This window comes from Triturus cristatus, chromosome 2_1 (genome assembly GCF_964204655.1).
Source record: "Triturus cristatus chromosome 2_1, aTriCri1.1, whole genome shotgun sequence".
Classification (NCBI taxonomy): domain Eukaryota; kingdom Metazoa; phylum Chordata; class Amphibia; order Caudata; family Salamandridae; genus Triturus; species Triturus cristatus.
In genome coordinates, this window is record NC_140581.1 from 219,274,095 (window position 1) to 219,289,639 (window position 15,545).

Here is a 15,545-nt window from a genome sequence, read left to right on the forward strand (position 1 = left end):
CGTGTATTCTTCTAGTTGTTCCACCTGGAACACCCTGTTGGTGTTGGTTTCTGCGGGGCTCATGGCGCTTCCTTCTGCCATCTTTGTCGGTAGTGTGTCAGTCGTTCACGGTACGATCTCTAGGTTATGGGCCCGAATCCCGTCGCTTGCCACCAATGTTAGAAGGCGACCTCAGAGGAGCCCGGAGGGGGCCCTGACTGTCCTGAGACCCACCCTCAAAGTATCGTAGCCGGGCACTGGCGGGAGATTCCGCAGGGGAGGAATCTCGTACCTAGGATCGTACACTTGGCACCACACGACAAAGAGACACCACACCGAGGGTTCTTAGGATTCAAGCTTTATCAAATCGAAGTGGTAGGATCTTTATGATCAGCAAGGCAGATATTTACAAGCAGAGCGTGGGCTCACAGAGTCTTGGCGGGGGTAGGAGGTAGCGGGACAGTCTTTGGGGGGATATGGATCAAATGCAGGAGCGTACCCGGCGCACAGCTCACAATCCTCGAGCTGGGGGATACGCTTGTCGTCGTGGGGTCCGGCGGGACCAAAGAGAGTCTGGGGGAGCCGCGAGTCACTCAGCAGGCTCAAGCACAAGTTCGGAGGTCTTACGATCTTCAGGGAGCCGCGAGTCACTCAGCAGGGCTCAAGCACAAGTTCGGAGGTCTTACGATCTTCAGGGAGCCGCGAGTCACTCAGCAGGGCTCAAGCACAAGTTCAGAGGTCTTACGTTCTTCGGGGAGCCGCGAGTCACTCAGCAGGCTCAGGTACCAGTTCCGAGTTCTTACGATCTTCGGGGAGCCGCGAGTCACTCAGCAGGGCTCAGATGTTCCAAGGCGAATCTGCCGGACAGTCCCAGATCACCCCTTGTTATAGGTCGACCCCTCTTTGATGTCCGGAGTCTGTGCAGGCAGGGGTCTTGTCACCTGGGGGTCGCTTGTCGAGGTTTCCTGCCATTGTCTTTTGATCCTTTCAGGGCCGGGTCGGGAGGAGTCCCAGACACCCAGCAGGCGTGGAGCCAGCCCTCAGGGAGGCCGGAGGGCCGATCGAAACCCACCGTCCCAGGGGAGTTCAGAGGTGCGATAGAAACTGCTCCTCCCTCTCTCATCCCCTGGAAGCGTGATGTCCTCCAGCCGGAGTGGCGCCTCTAGGCCCGGGTTGTGCTGGGGCCGGGCGGCCATCTTGGTGCACGAAGTGGGCACGCGTGCCCGGGGTGGCCGAAAGGAGAGAGGCCATGGACGGGGAGGCCCGGGTTGCGTGTGTGTGTTCTGGTGGGAAGGATCGGCTGGGCCGTGTGCTTGGGGTCCCTGGTACCAGGTTAGGTAGTGCGAGGACAGGAAGAGCCATGCTACGAGGCCGGGTCTAACACGTACCCTAAACTGTGTTGAGGAATCCCTTATTAGCTCTGTTGTATGGCAGCTTCCCCAATGGTTGGACTAAGTAGGGGCCATCAGATGAAGGGTATTACATGTATTCCCTATTAGGATGGGCAATGTAATGTCTATTTTTTCTGGCCATCACCACCAGGAAACACCTGACTGCAAGGGGTAGAGAACAGACCGAGGACGTCCACCAAGCACTTTGTACTTCAAATGGAACTATTGCGACACCAGTGACACCAGTTCCTTTTAACATACAGAGAGGACTGCAGGCACTGTTGTAATCTCTAAATTTGCCTGACAGTTAGTCCATTAAGGTGGCGAAGATAAAGGCTTATGCCACCAATACAAACTGTACACTTGCCGCCAAAGCCTAGATAAGGCCCTTAGTCTTATTCCATATAAAGCGTAGTTGTTCAGAGATATTTTAACTGGCCTGCTCCTGTGTTTTTGTTCTTATATTTGAACACCACATATTACCTGGGATCTATATGTTATGTTGAATGCTTTAAAACACAATTTATTCGAACCTATGGTCTGCAGTTTCATTAAGACTATGGCATGAAGGTTAGGCTTACTGGGGGCAGTTGCGTTAGCCAGTAGGCTAAGTAAATTGCAAGCCTTATCACTCAGAGATTTATTTACAATATTCTACAAAGAAAAAGTGGTACTTTTGATGTAGCCCTTCCTTTTTCAGTTTCATAATATTTTTGTTGGAACTGCGACCTTCTGGTTGGCTGAGGCGAGGCCTTTACCAGGCAGAACCTACCACTTCCGTCAGTGGAAGGTGAATACATTCACTGTATAACCTGTGCTCACCCTTGGGTTGCTCGGCACCGAGCAGTCAGGCTTATCACAGAGGCAGTGTGTAAAGCATTGGCACAGCACTCTCACACAATAAATACAGGTGAGGCGTCCGTGCCGAGGTTGAAGCCGATTCCCTGGTTGACCCGTGGTAGGCGTGATGTCGTGTCTGCGAGGAGGTGATGCATCGAGATCAGGACAGAGGAAGTCGGAGATGAGGCATCTGTTCAAGTGAGGCTATGCGAAGAGTTTGTGAAGTCACCCTCGTTGGTTATCAGCTCTGCGATAACGGGTTGGTGGCAGTGACGGTGTTGGTGTCGGTGCGAGCGCTGGTGTTGGGAAGGCCAATAACTGCAGGTGTCGGCAGGTGTCTATGGGTGTAGGAGCTGCAGCGAGAGGTGCCCCGGCGTCGCTGACGTCGTTAGAGTTGTTTGTCTCTCTTTGCAGCACTAACCACACAATTCTCAGTGCCCAGGAACTGGAAGTTGCTCCCTTTTTGAATGTGAAACTCCTCCCACCACTCTAAATGCAGCCAAGGTCTATTCAGCTCAGCTATGAGTCACCCAGGAAAGGCAGGACACACTTCAAACCCCCCCTCCCCCTTGTGGCGGTCTATAGTGAATGCACATCCCCAGTCCCTGTCACTCCAAAACCAGACAGTAAATACAAAAAACAGCAGAGTCGCACAGAATAGTAAAATCGGAAAATGCCTACTTTCTAAAAGTGTAATTTTCAAACATACAATTTAAAAACAGTCTCCCTAATAAGTCGTGTTATTAAATTCAGAGTTCAGAGAGCCTAAACTCCACTTCTCTATCTTGTCCCAATGGAAAGTTATACTTTAAAGATGTTACAAAGCAACTCCCATGTTAGCCAGGGGACAGATAGCCTTTCAATAGTGAAAAACGAAATACATAGCATTTCACTAGCAGGACATGTCACACAAACCAGTACATGTCCTACCTTTCACATACACTGCACCCTGCCCAAGGGGGTTCCTTGGGCCTACTTGGGGGATGCCTTGCATGTAAGAAAACGGAAGGCTAGGGCCTGGCAAATGGGTGCACTCGCTAGGGCGACATGGCAGTTACAAAATGCGAATGCAGGCACTACAGTGGTAGGTCTGAGATACATATACAGGGCTATTCCTGTGGTTGGCACAACCAGTGCTGCAAGCCCACTAGTAACATTTGGTTTACAGGCCCTGGTACACTCAGTGCACTTTACTAGGGTCTTAGCAGTAAATCAAATATGCCAATCATGGTTAACCAATTATAATAACAATTTACTCAAAGAGCATATACACTTTAGCACTGATTAGCAGTGGTAAAGTGACCAGAGTCCTGAAGCCAACAAAAACAGGTCAGAAAAATAGGACGAAGAAGCAGAAAAAATGGGTAACAACCCTGCAAAAAGGCAATTTCAACATTATATCTATCTATCTATCTATCTATCTATCTATCTATCTATCTATCTATCTATCTATCTATCTATCTATCTATCTATCTATCTATCTATCTATCTATCTATCTATCTATCTATCTATCTATCTATCTATCTATCTATCTATCTATCTATCTATCTATCTATCATTTCACTGTATCTTTACTTTTGTTTGGCGGAGTGCTTAAAGGAGGGCTTCATCTCATGTACCAGAGTTCCCAATCTTTCAGGTGGCTTTAGCTCCAATTGGGTTTGTGTTTCACATGCATTCATATTGTACCAAGGTTGATCCCCTTATGCACTTAATTTTACTGGCTTTTTAAATTATTCTATGTAGATTTGGTATTATATTGAGTGCTAGGAATTGAGCTTTTTGTCCGTTTTTGTTTGTCTCCTGCCAATATTCCGATAAACCTAAAAAGATCAGTGCGTGGTTCATTCCCATTTTGTTCTGTAGACCTTTTTTTGTATTCTTGTCCCGATTTTTCCAGTCATTTCCATATTCTGCCCTTCAGCTGCAAAAAAAACGTCATTTTAGAAATTGTATTCCAAGTAGTATTTTGGGCCGAAATTTCTTTGGGCATTCATTGCTTGGTGATTTTTTTTATTCTTGCCAGTTTGCACCCTAAAATGTCTTGTGCTGGGCTGTTCACGTGCTGTCAAAGAACTTGTTAAAACAAATGTGTTTTTCCATTAAATATTTGTTTATTTCACAGGACTTAAAATGAAGACGTCAATCTGCCTGCAGGAAGCCTTTGATAAACTTATCCCTTGTCCTGCGGGAATTATCGACCAGCTGAGCCTGATCCCAAACAGCAGTGCACCTCTCAAGGTGACTGCTAGTGTGTATATCCCATCCCACGGGCGCCTGGTCTGTGGTCGTGAAGACGGCAGCATTGTTATTGTGCCAGCCACTCAGACGGCCATTGTGCAGCTTCTTCAAGGCGAGCATATGTTAAGACGAGGTACAGCTTTGCTTTATAGTCCGCTTTGTTGAGGGATTTTTGATGTGCTTGAGAATACTATATTGGGGAGTGAATTCAATGGTGTTCATTAAGTCTCTGCGCAACCACTACAGGTTTGATTTTTGAGTCATTTGAACAGTAGCGCAGTTCTGCAGATCTGAACATCTTCAACGCAAGACAGTTGTCGACAAGTGTATGTTTTATTGTCCTTCGATCTTGAAATATTGCTTAGTTTGGTCAGCCTGTAGTGCAGTCACAGCTTAGTGAGTGGAAGTTGATGGTTTCCTTGACTCTTCTTTCTTAAGAAAGAACGGGTGCAGTGGAGTGCCGCTCCCTAAAGGCCCACTCTGTTTGTCAGAACCCTTAGACTGTACCCTAGACACTGGCGTCATGCAGCAAGATCAGTGCCGTCACCTTTGCATTGCTCCTTACCACCATTACCTCTGTATTGTGTGGAGTGCTGGAAACAGATTTTGTGCTTCCAGTCAAGGAGTGATTTCCACACCCATCATGCTCTGCCAGTGGTGGAGGATTACAGGATGTGTATGCACAGGAGTTCTAAAGCTATGCTTTCTGTAGGAGCACAAGACCAGGGCCTGTACAACTTGCGCTTTGCTTAGTTTGGAGTTTGAGCATGGAGTTTTACCTTTGTGAGCCCACCCTGAAGAAGTCTTCTTTTCAAGCCTGTCCTTTGTACTGAAAACACTACTCTGACCTCTGTCTTCTTAGAGTTTTGCTTTGCTTACTTTGCAGGTTGGCCTCCTCACAGGACACTGCGTGGCCATCGTAATAAAGTGACTTGCTTGCTGTATCCCCACCAAGTGTCTGCTCGTTATGACCAAAAATACTTGATCTCAGGAGGCGTGGATTTCTCAGTCATTGTCTGGGACATATTTTCTGGCGAAATGAAACACATTTTCTGCGTACATGGCGGAGAGATTACTCAGCTTCTAGTCCCACCCGAAAACTGTAGCGTAAGTTGACTTCATTTGTTTTCAGATTTCTTATGGCTTCGTTTTGTATTACTCTGTTATAAGTAAAAGCATGAAATTAAGCAGAGGTGATGTGAATGTTTTTCCTTGTTCCTAGCAGCTTGGATATTACTTGCACAAGAGGCAACGATCAGGATTTTAGCAAGGAATTAACAGACACATGCAGCAACATTTTTTGCGAGCGCAAACGGTGCGATTTGCAAAAATCGGCTGTTTGCACCCGCTAAAAGGGCCTCTGCGATGCATGGAACTGAAAGACTGTCGCAATTTAAGAAATCGCAATTGATTGAGATTTCTTAAATTGCGATTGCATTTAAGGAATCGCAAATTGCGATTCCTTAAATGCAATGCATGATGAAATCTCAAATAGCGATTTGCTAATGGGGGTGCAAATTACCATCAATTTGAACTGGATGGTAATTTGCAAAAACTTTGAAAAATGCACTGAAGTGCATTTTTCAAAGTTGTAGGTTACACACACACATGCCCTTGGGTCATGTGTGTACGCAACATGTATGCACAGTTCAATTTCAGGGGTGCAACAGGGTGTCCTTTTGACACCCTTGCACCCTTGAAATTGCATGTGCAATTTGCGAGTACCTATTGGTACCTGCAAATTGCGCTTGCAATCTCCCATTCATTCCTGAATGAATGGGAAGGTATTCCTTATTACGACTCGCAATTTGTGAGTCGCAATTAAGGAATGTTTGGAAATCGCTAATTTTATAGCGATTCCTACATGCATAGGCTTGTGCAATTCCTTAATTGCGATTCCTTAATAATCGCAAATAAGGAATCTCAAAAGCCTACATTGATGCATGTGCCCCTACATTTCTAGGACACTATTACCCCTTACATGTGCATTCTAATGGCTCCCTGTAACTACACGGCTTCTATTCGCTTTACCTTACCATGCATCTCTTTATGAAGTTAGAATTTTGAGGAAGTGATAAGTCACTGAGCCATTCAAAAGAGATGAGTTGTATTGAGTATAAGTTACTTTATTTGTACGCAAAAAGAGTGGGATCAGATAAGAGGGTTTAAAAGATTTGGCAGAATTGGGAAGATTGCGGATAGCAGGTTCCCGGTTATCTATGGCAGTATTCATATTGTGTGGTAATGCTACTTTCGATCTTCATCAGAATGAAGATTGATGGTTTCCTATTGAACATTTGAATGATTTGGGACCCTTGTTGTTGGAATAAAATATGTACTTCGTTATTTATAGATGTATGAAAGTTGATTTGGTCAATGCTAAAATGTCGCTGATGCATCAGCATTATTAAAAAAATAAAAAAGATTTTGAGTTAGTTTGTTGTTATTGGATGAAGATGTTAAGACGTACTTTTCTTGTCCAAGTACTTGGGAGACCTACTCGAAATCTTGAATTTTCCATTGAACCACGATTCATGATCTTGGGCCAATTACCTAATCTCTTGTATCTTCAAAAATAGAAGTGCTCAGCAACTGGTGAGATGCCGGTGTGCCGCCCTAAAGGGATATGTGGACATTTGCACCTCACACTTTAGTTGTAAACAAGCAACGTTTTGAAAGTGAATGTGCCTTACATGACCATTTAGACTTGTAATGTAAATGGGATTTTGCTTGATAGAACTTTTCTTTTCTTTCTTTTTTATGTAGTGCTAATGCCAAAATTTGTGTTTTGTGCGTCGAGCAACATGAATCCTTATTAATGCGAGAAGTAGCAGAATATGTCTTTTGGTACTAATTATTTGATTGCTTTTCTTCCTCTAGTGTTTGTTTTTTCCTGGAGCATAGCTTTTTTTTTAGGTCTCGCCTGACCCAGCGCTTGCGCTGGTCTGGCGAGACTTTAAGTAAGGGCTTCAAAAAATGCTACCGCCGGCCACTGCTTGCAGTGCATGTGCTCGGGCGCGCGCTTGAGCAGAGGCGCCATATGGCATGATTACTGCTGCGTGCGCACCACACGCGCACATACACTGCAAGCTGTGGCCGGCGGTAGCATTTTTCCCCGCGATCACTTTCACTTTGGCCCCGCGGTTAACTTCCTTGTTTTCTTTTATTTGTGATCCCCCTTTCTTTCGGTCATTATTGCTAGTCGTTTACGAAGCCCCGAAATGAGAATGTGTCTTCAAACACGGCAAGTGTGTGTCTCCTCATACACATGTACTTCATTGGAGAACTGCCAGCTTCATGGGAGGGGACAAGCAGAGGGCTGCTGACTTTACGGTCTGTGAAAAGGCAATTCGGTGGCACTGTAGTGTGATCAGTGTAGCGCCAGTTTCTCCAGAAAAGGTGAAGGCTTGATAACAGTTGGAAAGAAGATAACACTTGGGGGAGAGTCTTACGATGGGCAGCAGTGGTATGCTTCTCAGCTGCGTGCAGCTATTGCCCTTTTAACCCGGAATGGTGTTGACTTGACTTTTTTTCTGCTTTTGTGTGTAAAAACCTTTAATCATCTGTATATCGAAAACAAGATGTTTTTTTGGGGGGGTTGCGCCTGTTCGTGAGGGTGTGTGCTTTTCAGAGTTTTCTAAACCATGTTTTCATTAGCTTTAGGTCATCTGATACTAAATAAAATAGGGCTTTGGCACGGCCCTCAACGAATGTGAAACCGATGTCAAAGAGACATAAATGTACGCAGAAAAGCACCGTTTATGTTAGGTTTTGTTCCCACAGTGTATTTTTTTTTTACCAAGATATGTCCAAGTTCCATATTGTGGCACTAAGGTTTTTCTCGATAAGTTGTGATACCCTTGATTCTTTTTCTTGGTTTACGAATTATGAGTACTTGGAGAGAGTTTGAACATTAGTATCCGTTTTGCATAGAGGTGACTTAGTATCCAGAGGCGAATTGCCGTTGTGTACGTGTTCAAACTCCTTTTTTGGATGGTGGCAGTACCTTTGTTGTAGAAGACACACAGCATTCCACTTTACCATTCTGGATCACATGTAAATGGTTGAACAGATTTCCTCCACCTCCGTCATCTGAGAGTGTCAGCTGCTGACTTCCTCCCTCCCCGGTTCCTTCCTCTTCACTTCGCCTGACGCAGTACGATCCGCATCTGCTGGCTTGCCATCCAAGTGGATCAAAGCATTTTAACCACCACAAACAGTGCCTCAAAATACTGCACAGCCTGCTCCTCGCATCATAATTACACAGACCACACGGCACTGTGGGAAGGACGGCCGCGTGGGCCCACGCGTCCCCTTCTTTCTGTGTTTGTCCATTAGTATTCTAATGGCAGTCATCTTCTTCGCGCCAGCTTGCTATCCAGGGTAGGAGCTGCTCAATGCTCCTGTTCAACGGCTGCGAAGTCCGCTATATTTCTGCCTCTCTGGTTCTAAAAAGTTGGGATTTGTAATACTTGAAATTTTGCACACTTTTATATCCATGAACAGCCCCAAATTTTGACTGACTCGTATTTGCTTAGGCAAATTTCAACAAAACACAGCCATGAGCGTAGCTATGGTGTTTTAGACCCTAAAGCAAGAAAGGACATAGCCAATAGGTCTCGCCTTTGGGACCTTATAAGTATTTAGATATGCAGCACAACATCCTTGGTGGAACAACATCAACTGTTGCATGGTTAAACACTTATAAGGTCCCAAAGGCGAGACCTATTGGCTATGCCAATGCTTGTCTATCCTTTTAATTGGATTACTTTTATCCTTCCACTGTTTCCATTCTGGGAGCTACTTTTTTTCTTTTTGCTTCAGCACTCCATGCAAGCACATGTGTTTTCTTAGTTTCTCCTTTGTGTGCTTCTTCTCTGAAATCCACGCCCCCTGTTTTGCTCTCCTCTTCCACTCACAACTTGTCCGTTGCTTCCCCTGCTCCACCTGGATTTGTCTGTAGTGGTGTTTTGTTTTAACTGTTGACACCCACTCTTCCCCAGAGACCTATTGGCTTTGCCAATGTCTGCTCTCAGAACCGTTGTCTTGACTGTAAGTGGGTTTAGAAAAACAAAAAGTGACTTATTTGTGTATGGCTAGTCTCTGTCTAGAGTGGCAAATGATGATTTGAAGTGCAGCCGCAAGTAATTATCAGTGGGTGAGATTCATTAAATCATTCTCCCATCCCTTTTTTGGTTTTCTAAATAAGAGCGCAAGTGCCATGAGAGCAGTGGGTATTCCCGGCCGTGGGTCCCTGCTTCCTGGGCCATTGGAAGCTGCATCTCCCTGACGAGGCTCAAAAGACTGAAATTGGTTAAGGGTTGCATGTGCTTATTTGTGAAATGGATCTGGAGAGGACTGTTCTGGTTGTAGGAGACAAAGACAAGAATTTGGGGCCCAAAAAAACCTATGGGTTGGAATGTGGTCCTAAAAACTTAACAGTGGTTGGAAAATAAGTCTAGCTTTCCGCCCATCACTTTTTTTCTTTTTCTCTCAGACTTGCTTTCTTTTTCTCTTATAGATAAACCCCCTATCTCCTAGGCAGTCTAATCCTCACTGAATCCCTTTCGCGCATATTCATACTAAACTCAGCAACTGTCAATTTGTACCCTCCTCACAAAATTTTCACATCTTGAACTCTCTTAAATATGAAAAACTAGCACCATAGGATAGGGATCGACGGGCCCTGTATCCAAATTACATGTTGCGTCCGATCAGGCAGCTCCGTTCATCCTGCGCGTCTAAGGAGGAGTGTACAGACCTTCAACCAATCAACAAACTTCAGACATAGCAGTGGATGACCTCACTCTTACTAGTTCAGTTTTACATAATCCATGCTGACATTTTGCACAGATGCCCTGAGACCTCCAGGTGAGACTTCGGTCCCCCAAGCAGAGACCACCTGGGTCTACTGGAACGTTACCTCAATCTAAGGTCAGCCTGATTCCTGCCCAATGGATTCTGGGATTTAAGATACCATTGGCAGCTCTTGCAAACTCCCTAAACATAAAACATAACCGAACTTCTGGTATTGTATGTGCAGTTTTTGATACTTTACATAATGATTGCACCTGTTTAGTAGATTGTATGCAGTGAATGAACGTTTTTTCAGTCAAATCATTTGTAGTTCTGATGCTAGCCAATACCTTTTTTATTTTACTAAAACTATATCTTTAATGTATACGGGCTTTCAATCATCCGCTTTCACTATTTGTCTGTTGCTGTGTCATTCACTTTTCATTTTCGCTCACTACAGTATACAGCCTGAGACACTTGATCAAGCCACTCCAGCCATTGGCTTATTTCACTGTGAATGATGGCCTTCTGTACTTTCAGAAGGAGCTCATGCAGGCACATAAGCCCCCTCCCAGCGAACGCATTGCCACCATCACTGGGACACTAAATGCTAACAGTCATGCAGTTGTGTGTTCCCCAGTGGAACAGCACAACGGACAGTGCAGTGTGTTAATCTCTGGCACAATTGTGTGTTTGTTCATGTTATAAAAGTGCGTATGGCATAATAGTGAGTATCTTTGACCATTTTGGGCATTCTTGATCTAGATATGGCATTCTGGAAGCCATCATTGGCCTATTAAGAGCATGACTAGCCAACTTGTAGCCATCCCTGACAATGGTGGCCACCCCTCGTATAAAAATGGCAATGCTTGTGAGTTGAAAGATAATTCAAGCTGAGTTGAGGCGACCTATTGCTATGGTTATGTCCTTTGTGCAGCAGGACATGTGATGCTTTGACTGTTATTTAAATAATTATCCTCACATGTATTGCTTGGGTGGTCATTACTGATAATCTTGCTTAGGTAGTGTTCTATGTGGTCATTAATTTACAGTGATAAAATATGCTAGCAGCTCGTGAGTACTTTCCTTGAGCAGAAGTAACTCTCAGTACAGAAAAAGTTGGAGACCCATGCCCTAACTTAACCCCCCCTCCCCTTTCATCCTGGTGATTCCGCCAGGGACCCCTAGGTAGGGGCGTCCCACCGTTTGATCACCTCTGGTCCAGGTGGAAGCTTTTTTTTTAATGAGATGCTTCAGGTCTGCAAGTCATTTTCATAAAAAGGGGAACACACAAACACACTCCCCTGCCCCCTAATCCCCCACTCAGTCTCTCAGCCCTCCTGTTCCACACATTGGTTTTCTAGGCAGATCCCTGCTTCACGCGATTCACTGGGAGGCCAACCCTGCATAATCAGAGGAGTCATCTCTACCCATTCAGGTCAGTCTGTCGCACACCCCTATCTTCAAAAAGATGAAACATTTAAAAATTGCTTCTCATCGTCCACATTGTTGTGTAAGATGTATTATACAGTGCAAGTATATCTAGTAGCGGCTGCTACCGATCGGGAGTGGTGGGACGGGCGAGGGGGGCATGAAGGAAATTAAATGGAAAGAAAAACCTCTTACCTGGTCCGGCCTGCCACCCTCCTCTCCTCCGTCCTCTTCTTCCTGTCTCCGCTGGTAGCAGGAAGCAGCAGGAAGCACCCACGCTCCACATAGAAAATCACAACGCTGCAATGCAGCGTTGTGATTGGTCTGAGTGCCATTGTTCATGTAAAGTGCGCAGGACTGTTTGGCTGCTGCACACCACTCCTCTTCCTGCTCTGGCCACCCTGCACTGCGAGCCACTGACTTGAACAGAAAAAAAAATGATAATGATAGTTATTATAATTTTATTTGTCCTTTTGAGCAGTGGGGCGACCCTCCTCCGCCTTAGCGGAGGAGCCACCACTGTTAATATGTGTTTTCAAGACCTATGAATACGCCAGTACAACAGTTTGCAGTGCAAGTGCCTTGTAATCATGGAAACCTTTAAAAAGCGTTGTTTGCAGCATTGACTTTCCTCCCCAAGCTCATCACATATTGATCAGGATCTGCTGTTCAGTGAAGACGAAGCGTTATCTGGCTAGGTCTAGAAGAGATCCCAATTTAATGACCCGACTGCTCGTGCAGCTAGCTTAGCGCTTATCAATACATGCGCTTAAAGACCAGGGCCTTAATTGAAACACAAGCTGGAGGGCGGAGAGGAGGTGTCCGTGGATCCCGCCTGCAGGCCCAGCAAACCTCCATTAGATGCAGCATTGCAGAGCTAACCACGTTATGCACTGATGATTAAATCATAATATATTTGCTTAGCTGGTTCAATAACTCCCACTTACCCTTTGACCGGAGGAGTTTGATTTAATATAGCTTGGATGCATATTCATGCCAGATGGCATACAGCGAGGCAGCAAGAGGTTTTGCTGTAAGTCTCTTGAGATCTGGCAGCCTTTCTGTTCAGATTTTTTCTCTCTTTCCGGTATTTAAACAGATTGCATTCCCACTGCTTGACTGACTTATTAGTTAGTGAAAGACCAATTTGAACCTGCATTTCATGTGATATGAGTGAGAGGAATGATGCGGTCCATGCATTCTGGCATGCTTGTTTCTGCTCTTCCAGTAAAGCGCACCAGCATAGCATAGTTTTGGTTGTCATGACTATAATAATTTAAGGAAGGACTGAAATAGTCTTTCAGAAGCATTCTGAAATATTTTTGCTAATTAGTTTGATTATGTTTTTCAATGCACCTTATTCCTTTTGTGAGAAAGCTGCAACAAATTGTACAAATCTAATTTGAAGACTTCATCCAGGTTGAGGCATCCCTAAACTTCACTTTTTAGGTGCACGCGGGGGCAGCGTCAGGGCGTTTCCTCTCTTTCAGCCGAAAGGACCCCAACGTCTGGGGTGGGCAGGGCAGCTGGCCCCATTCATGAAGGAGTCAGAGTGGATCCTGTTCATACTGTTCATAAAGGAATTTTTAAACATATGTTTCTGGCCGGAAATACCTCCATTGACCCCTGCCAGGAATTCAGTCCAGGATTCTTGGCAGGATTCTTTTAATTTAGTACTGAATATTCACCCAGTAAGAGTGCGCAGGAATCCGAAGTCCGAAGCCCCACTCAGACGGTGGGAAGAGGCACTCCAAGGCATGGTGTGCCTCGAAAGTCTGGAAACAGCTACTTATGGGCTTTTGCAAAGTCCAGTCTGAGCCTTTCCCCCTCTGGAACTGGGCATGAACAGAGCCTCTGGCCCAGGGCCCCAACCTTTCAGGGGCCCCCTGATAGAGCCAGCTCTGTTCTGCAGAGTCTTGCCCTGATAACCCTGAATACTTCTTAAACAGATTGATATAAATACTATTTTCCTTTAATTTATTTTTAACTTGGGTGATGTATCAGACTCTGTTACGGACACTTTCCAGAGAAACGTTTTGTTGAAGGTTTAGGCAACACCCATCAAAGAAGGTTCTTTTAGGTCAAAACAGGACCTCACATATGAGAAATAGGAGAGTGTCACAGAGATTATTTGCAAATTTATTGACTTGCTGATGTGTTACTATGTTGAAAACTCATATTATTGTCACTGAATATTAGATGTGAACACATTTAGAATTTGGATAAGTGTGCCTGTGCACTGTCAGTGACCTGGCCAAAGAGGGCATGAAAGAGCTGAAATTGAATCATAAATTCAAAGCTGTTCTGAACAGGGGCCCTCTTAATATGTTTGGCCCAGGGATCCCAAAATCCTTCAGATGTCCCTGGACATTAAGGTATCCAGCCAATAGACAGTGGCTGGAGTAACCCCCTGCTTGGATGGGAATCGGAACGGATCACCCCCACATTTGATGAGGGTGTAGGGGAAGCTGTCTGCATGAGGAAAGATATTTTACCCAGGAAGAAAGTGTGCATTTGCAAAGAGAGTTATTGCACCTGTGCAGGACTCTAGGCCCTGCAGAAGTCCACACGCTGGAATGTGACCCTGCAGGAGATGTCACAAGTATGACGAGAACCCTGGAGCTAGTGCAGCTCTTCAGGTGTACTTCTAGGAATGTTTGTGAATATCACAAAATAATAATTAGTTCAGGCAGAAATGCAAATTTTTGTCCCTACTATTCACTCTTTATTAAGAATGTCGGGGGTGCTATTGATGGATGGAGAGAGCCACAGAGGCAGCATTCGCAGTTTCCTTTGGACACCACCTAAGGTGCTTGCACCCTTCTTGTAATTCAGGTTTGGTTTAGACAGTGATTTGCTGCCTTCCTGTATTTTCTCAGTTTTACTGCTTCAGTGAATTGTGCATCATGAAATGGGCTAGGATAGAAGTTCAATGTACTCCTTTAAGAAGGTGTTTAAAATGGTGTATAAATTGTGGACCTTAAACCCCAGAACTTTAGATCACTTCTGGACTCAAGAGGAACCTTTGCCAAGGAGAAAAGCTGGAGTGCTGTGAGGAGGAGTACTGCCCCTTTTGCTGTGTGCTGTTGGCCTTCAGTAGCTGCATCTGCCAAGAAAAGGACATAGACTGGAACTTTGCTGAAAAACCTGCTTGAAGAAGAATCTCCAAGGGCCTGTGTGTGCTGGACTCCTGTTCCGAAGTCTCAGGGACACAAAGACTTTACCCCCAGCTCCCCTGAACTCTTTTGCTGAGAGTTTTGACCTGCCAGGAGGTGCCTAATCAGTTTTGGGCCTCTGGAGGATGTTCCTGCTGTTGGGACATGGAAGCAACTTTAAAGAAGCAAGAAAAGCAATATCTGACGCCGTCAGAAACACTGCCGTGACACCGCGAACTGTACTGAGGCCAGGGGCACCGCTCGTGAAGTCACTTCGCACCGCTCGGCATGCACAGCAGATCTGACGCCTGCCAATGCCTGCAGTTATCTGCATTACCGACGCGAGCGCTTGCACCGACTCCATAATCACAAGCGCCTGCATCCTGTTATCGCGGCGCTGATAACCGCCAAGGTGACTCCATGATCTCACGGACTTCACATCGCCGCACCAGAACAGACGCCTCACCGCCGACGCAACCGACTTCCCCTGTCGTGGATTCGACACGTAGCCTCTCCTCCTCATGGCAGCCAGGGAGTCGGCTTTGACCTTAGCACCGACGCCTCACCGCCACTACACCATGTATCATCATAGACTTAGTTTCTAAGGTACTGTTTGTTTGTGAGTCCGTGGGATTCCGTGCTCGACATCGCGCACCTCGCGTTAGGCACCGTACTTTGGATTTATTGCTGTCACAAGGTTGTAATAGACCC

The 15,545-nt window shown here is 45.5% G+C and overlaps 1 protein-coding gene across 4 annotated transcripts in view; it reads left to right on the top strand.

Annotated features, from left to right (window-relative positions):
- Positions 1–15,545, top strand: part of WDR7 (WD repeat domain 7) — a 1,596,127-nt gene that overhangs the window by 248,339 nt on the left and 1,332,243 nt on the right. For all 4 annotated transcript variants that reach the window (XM_085630124.1, XM_085630134.1, XM_085630121.1 and 1 more), the window contains 2 exons: positions 4,337–4,585; positions 5,339–5,559. In XM_085630124.1, coding sequence (XP_085486250.1) covers positions 4,337–4,585; positions 5,339–5,559 — 470 coding nt within the window. The remainder of the gene's footprint in view (positions 1–4,336; positions 4,586–5,338; positions 5,560–15,545) is intronic.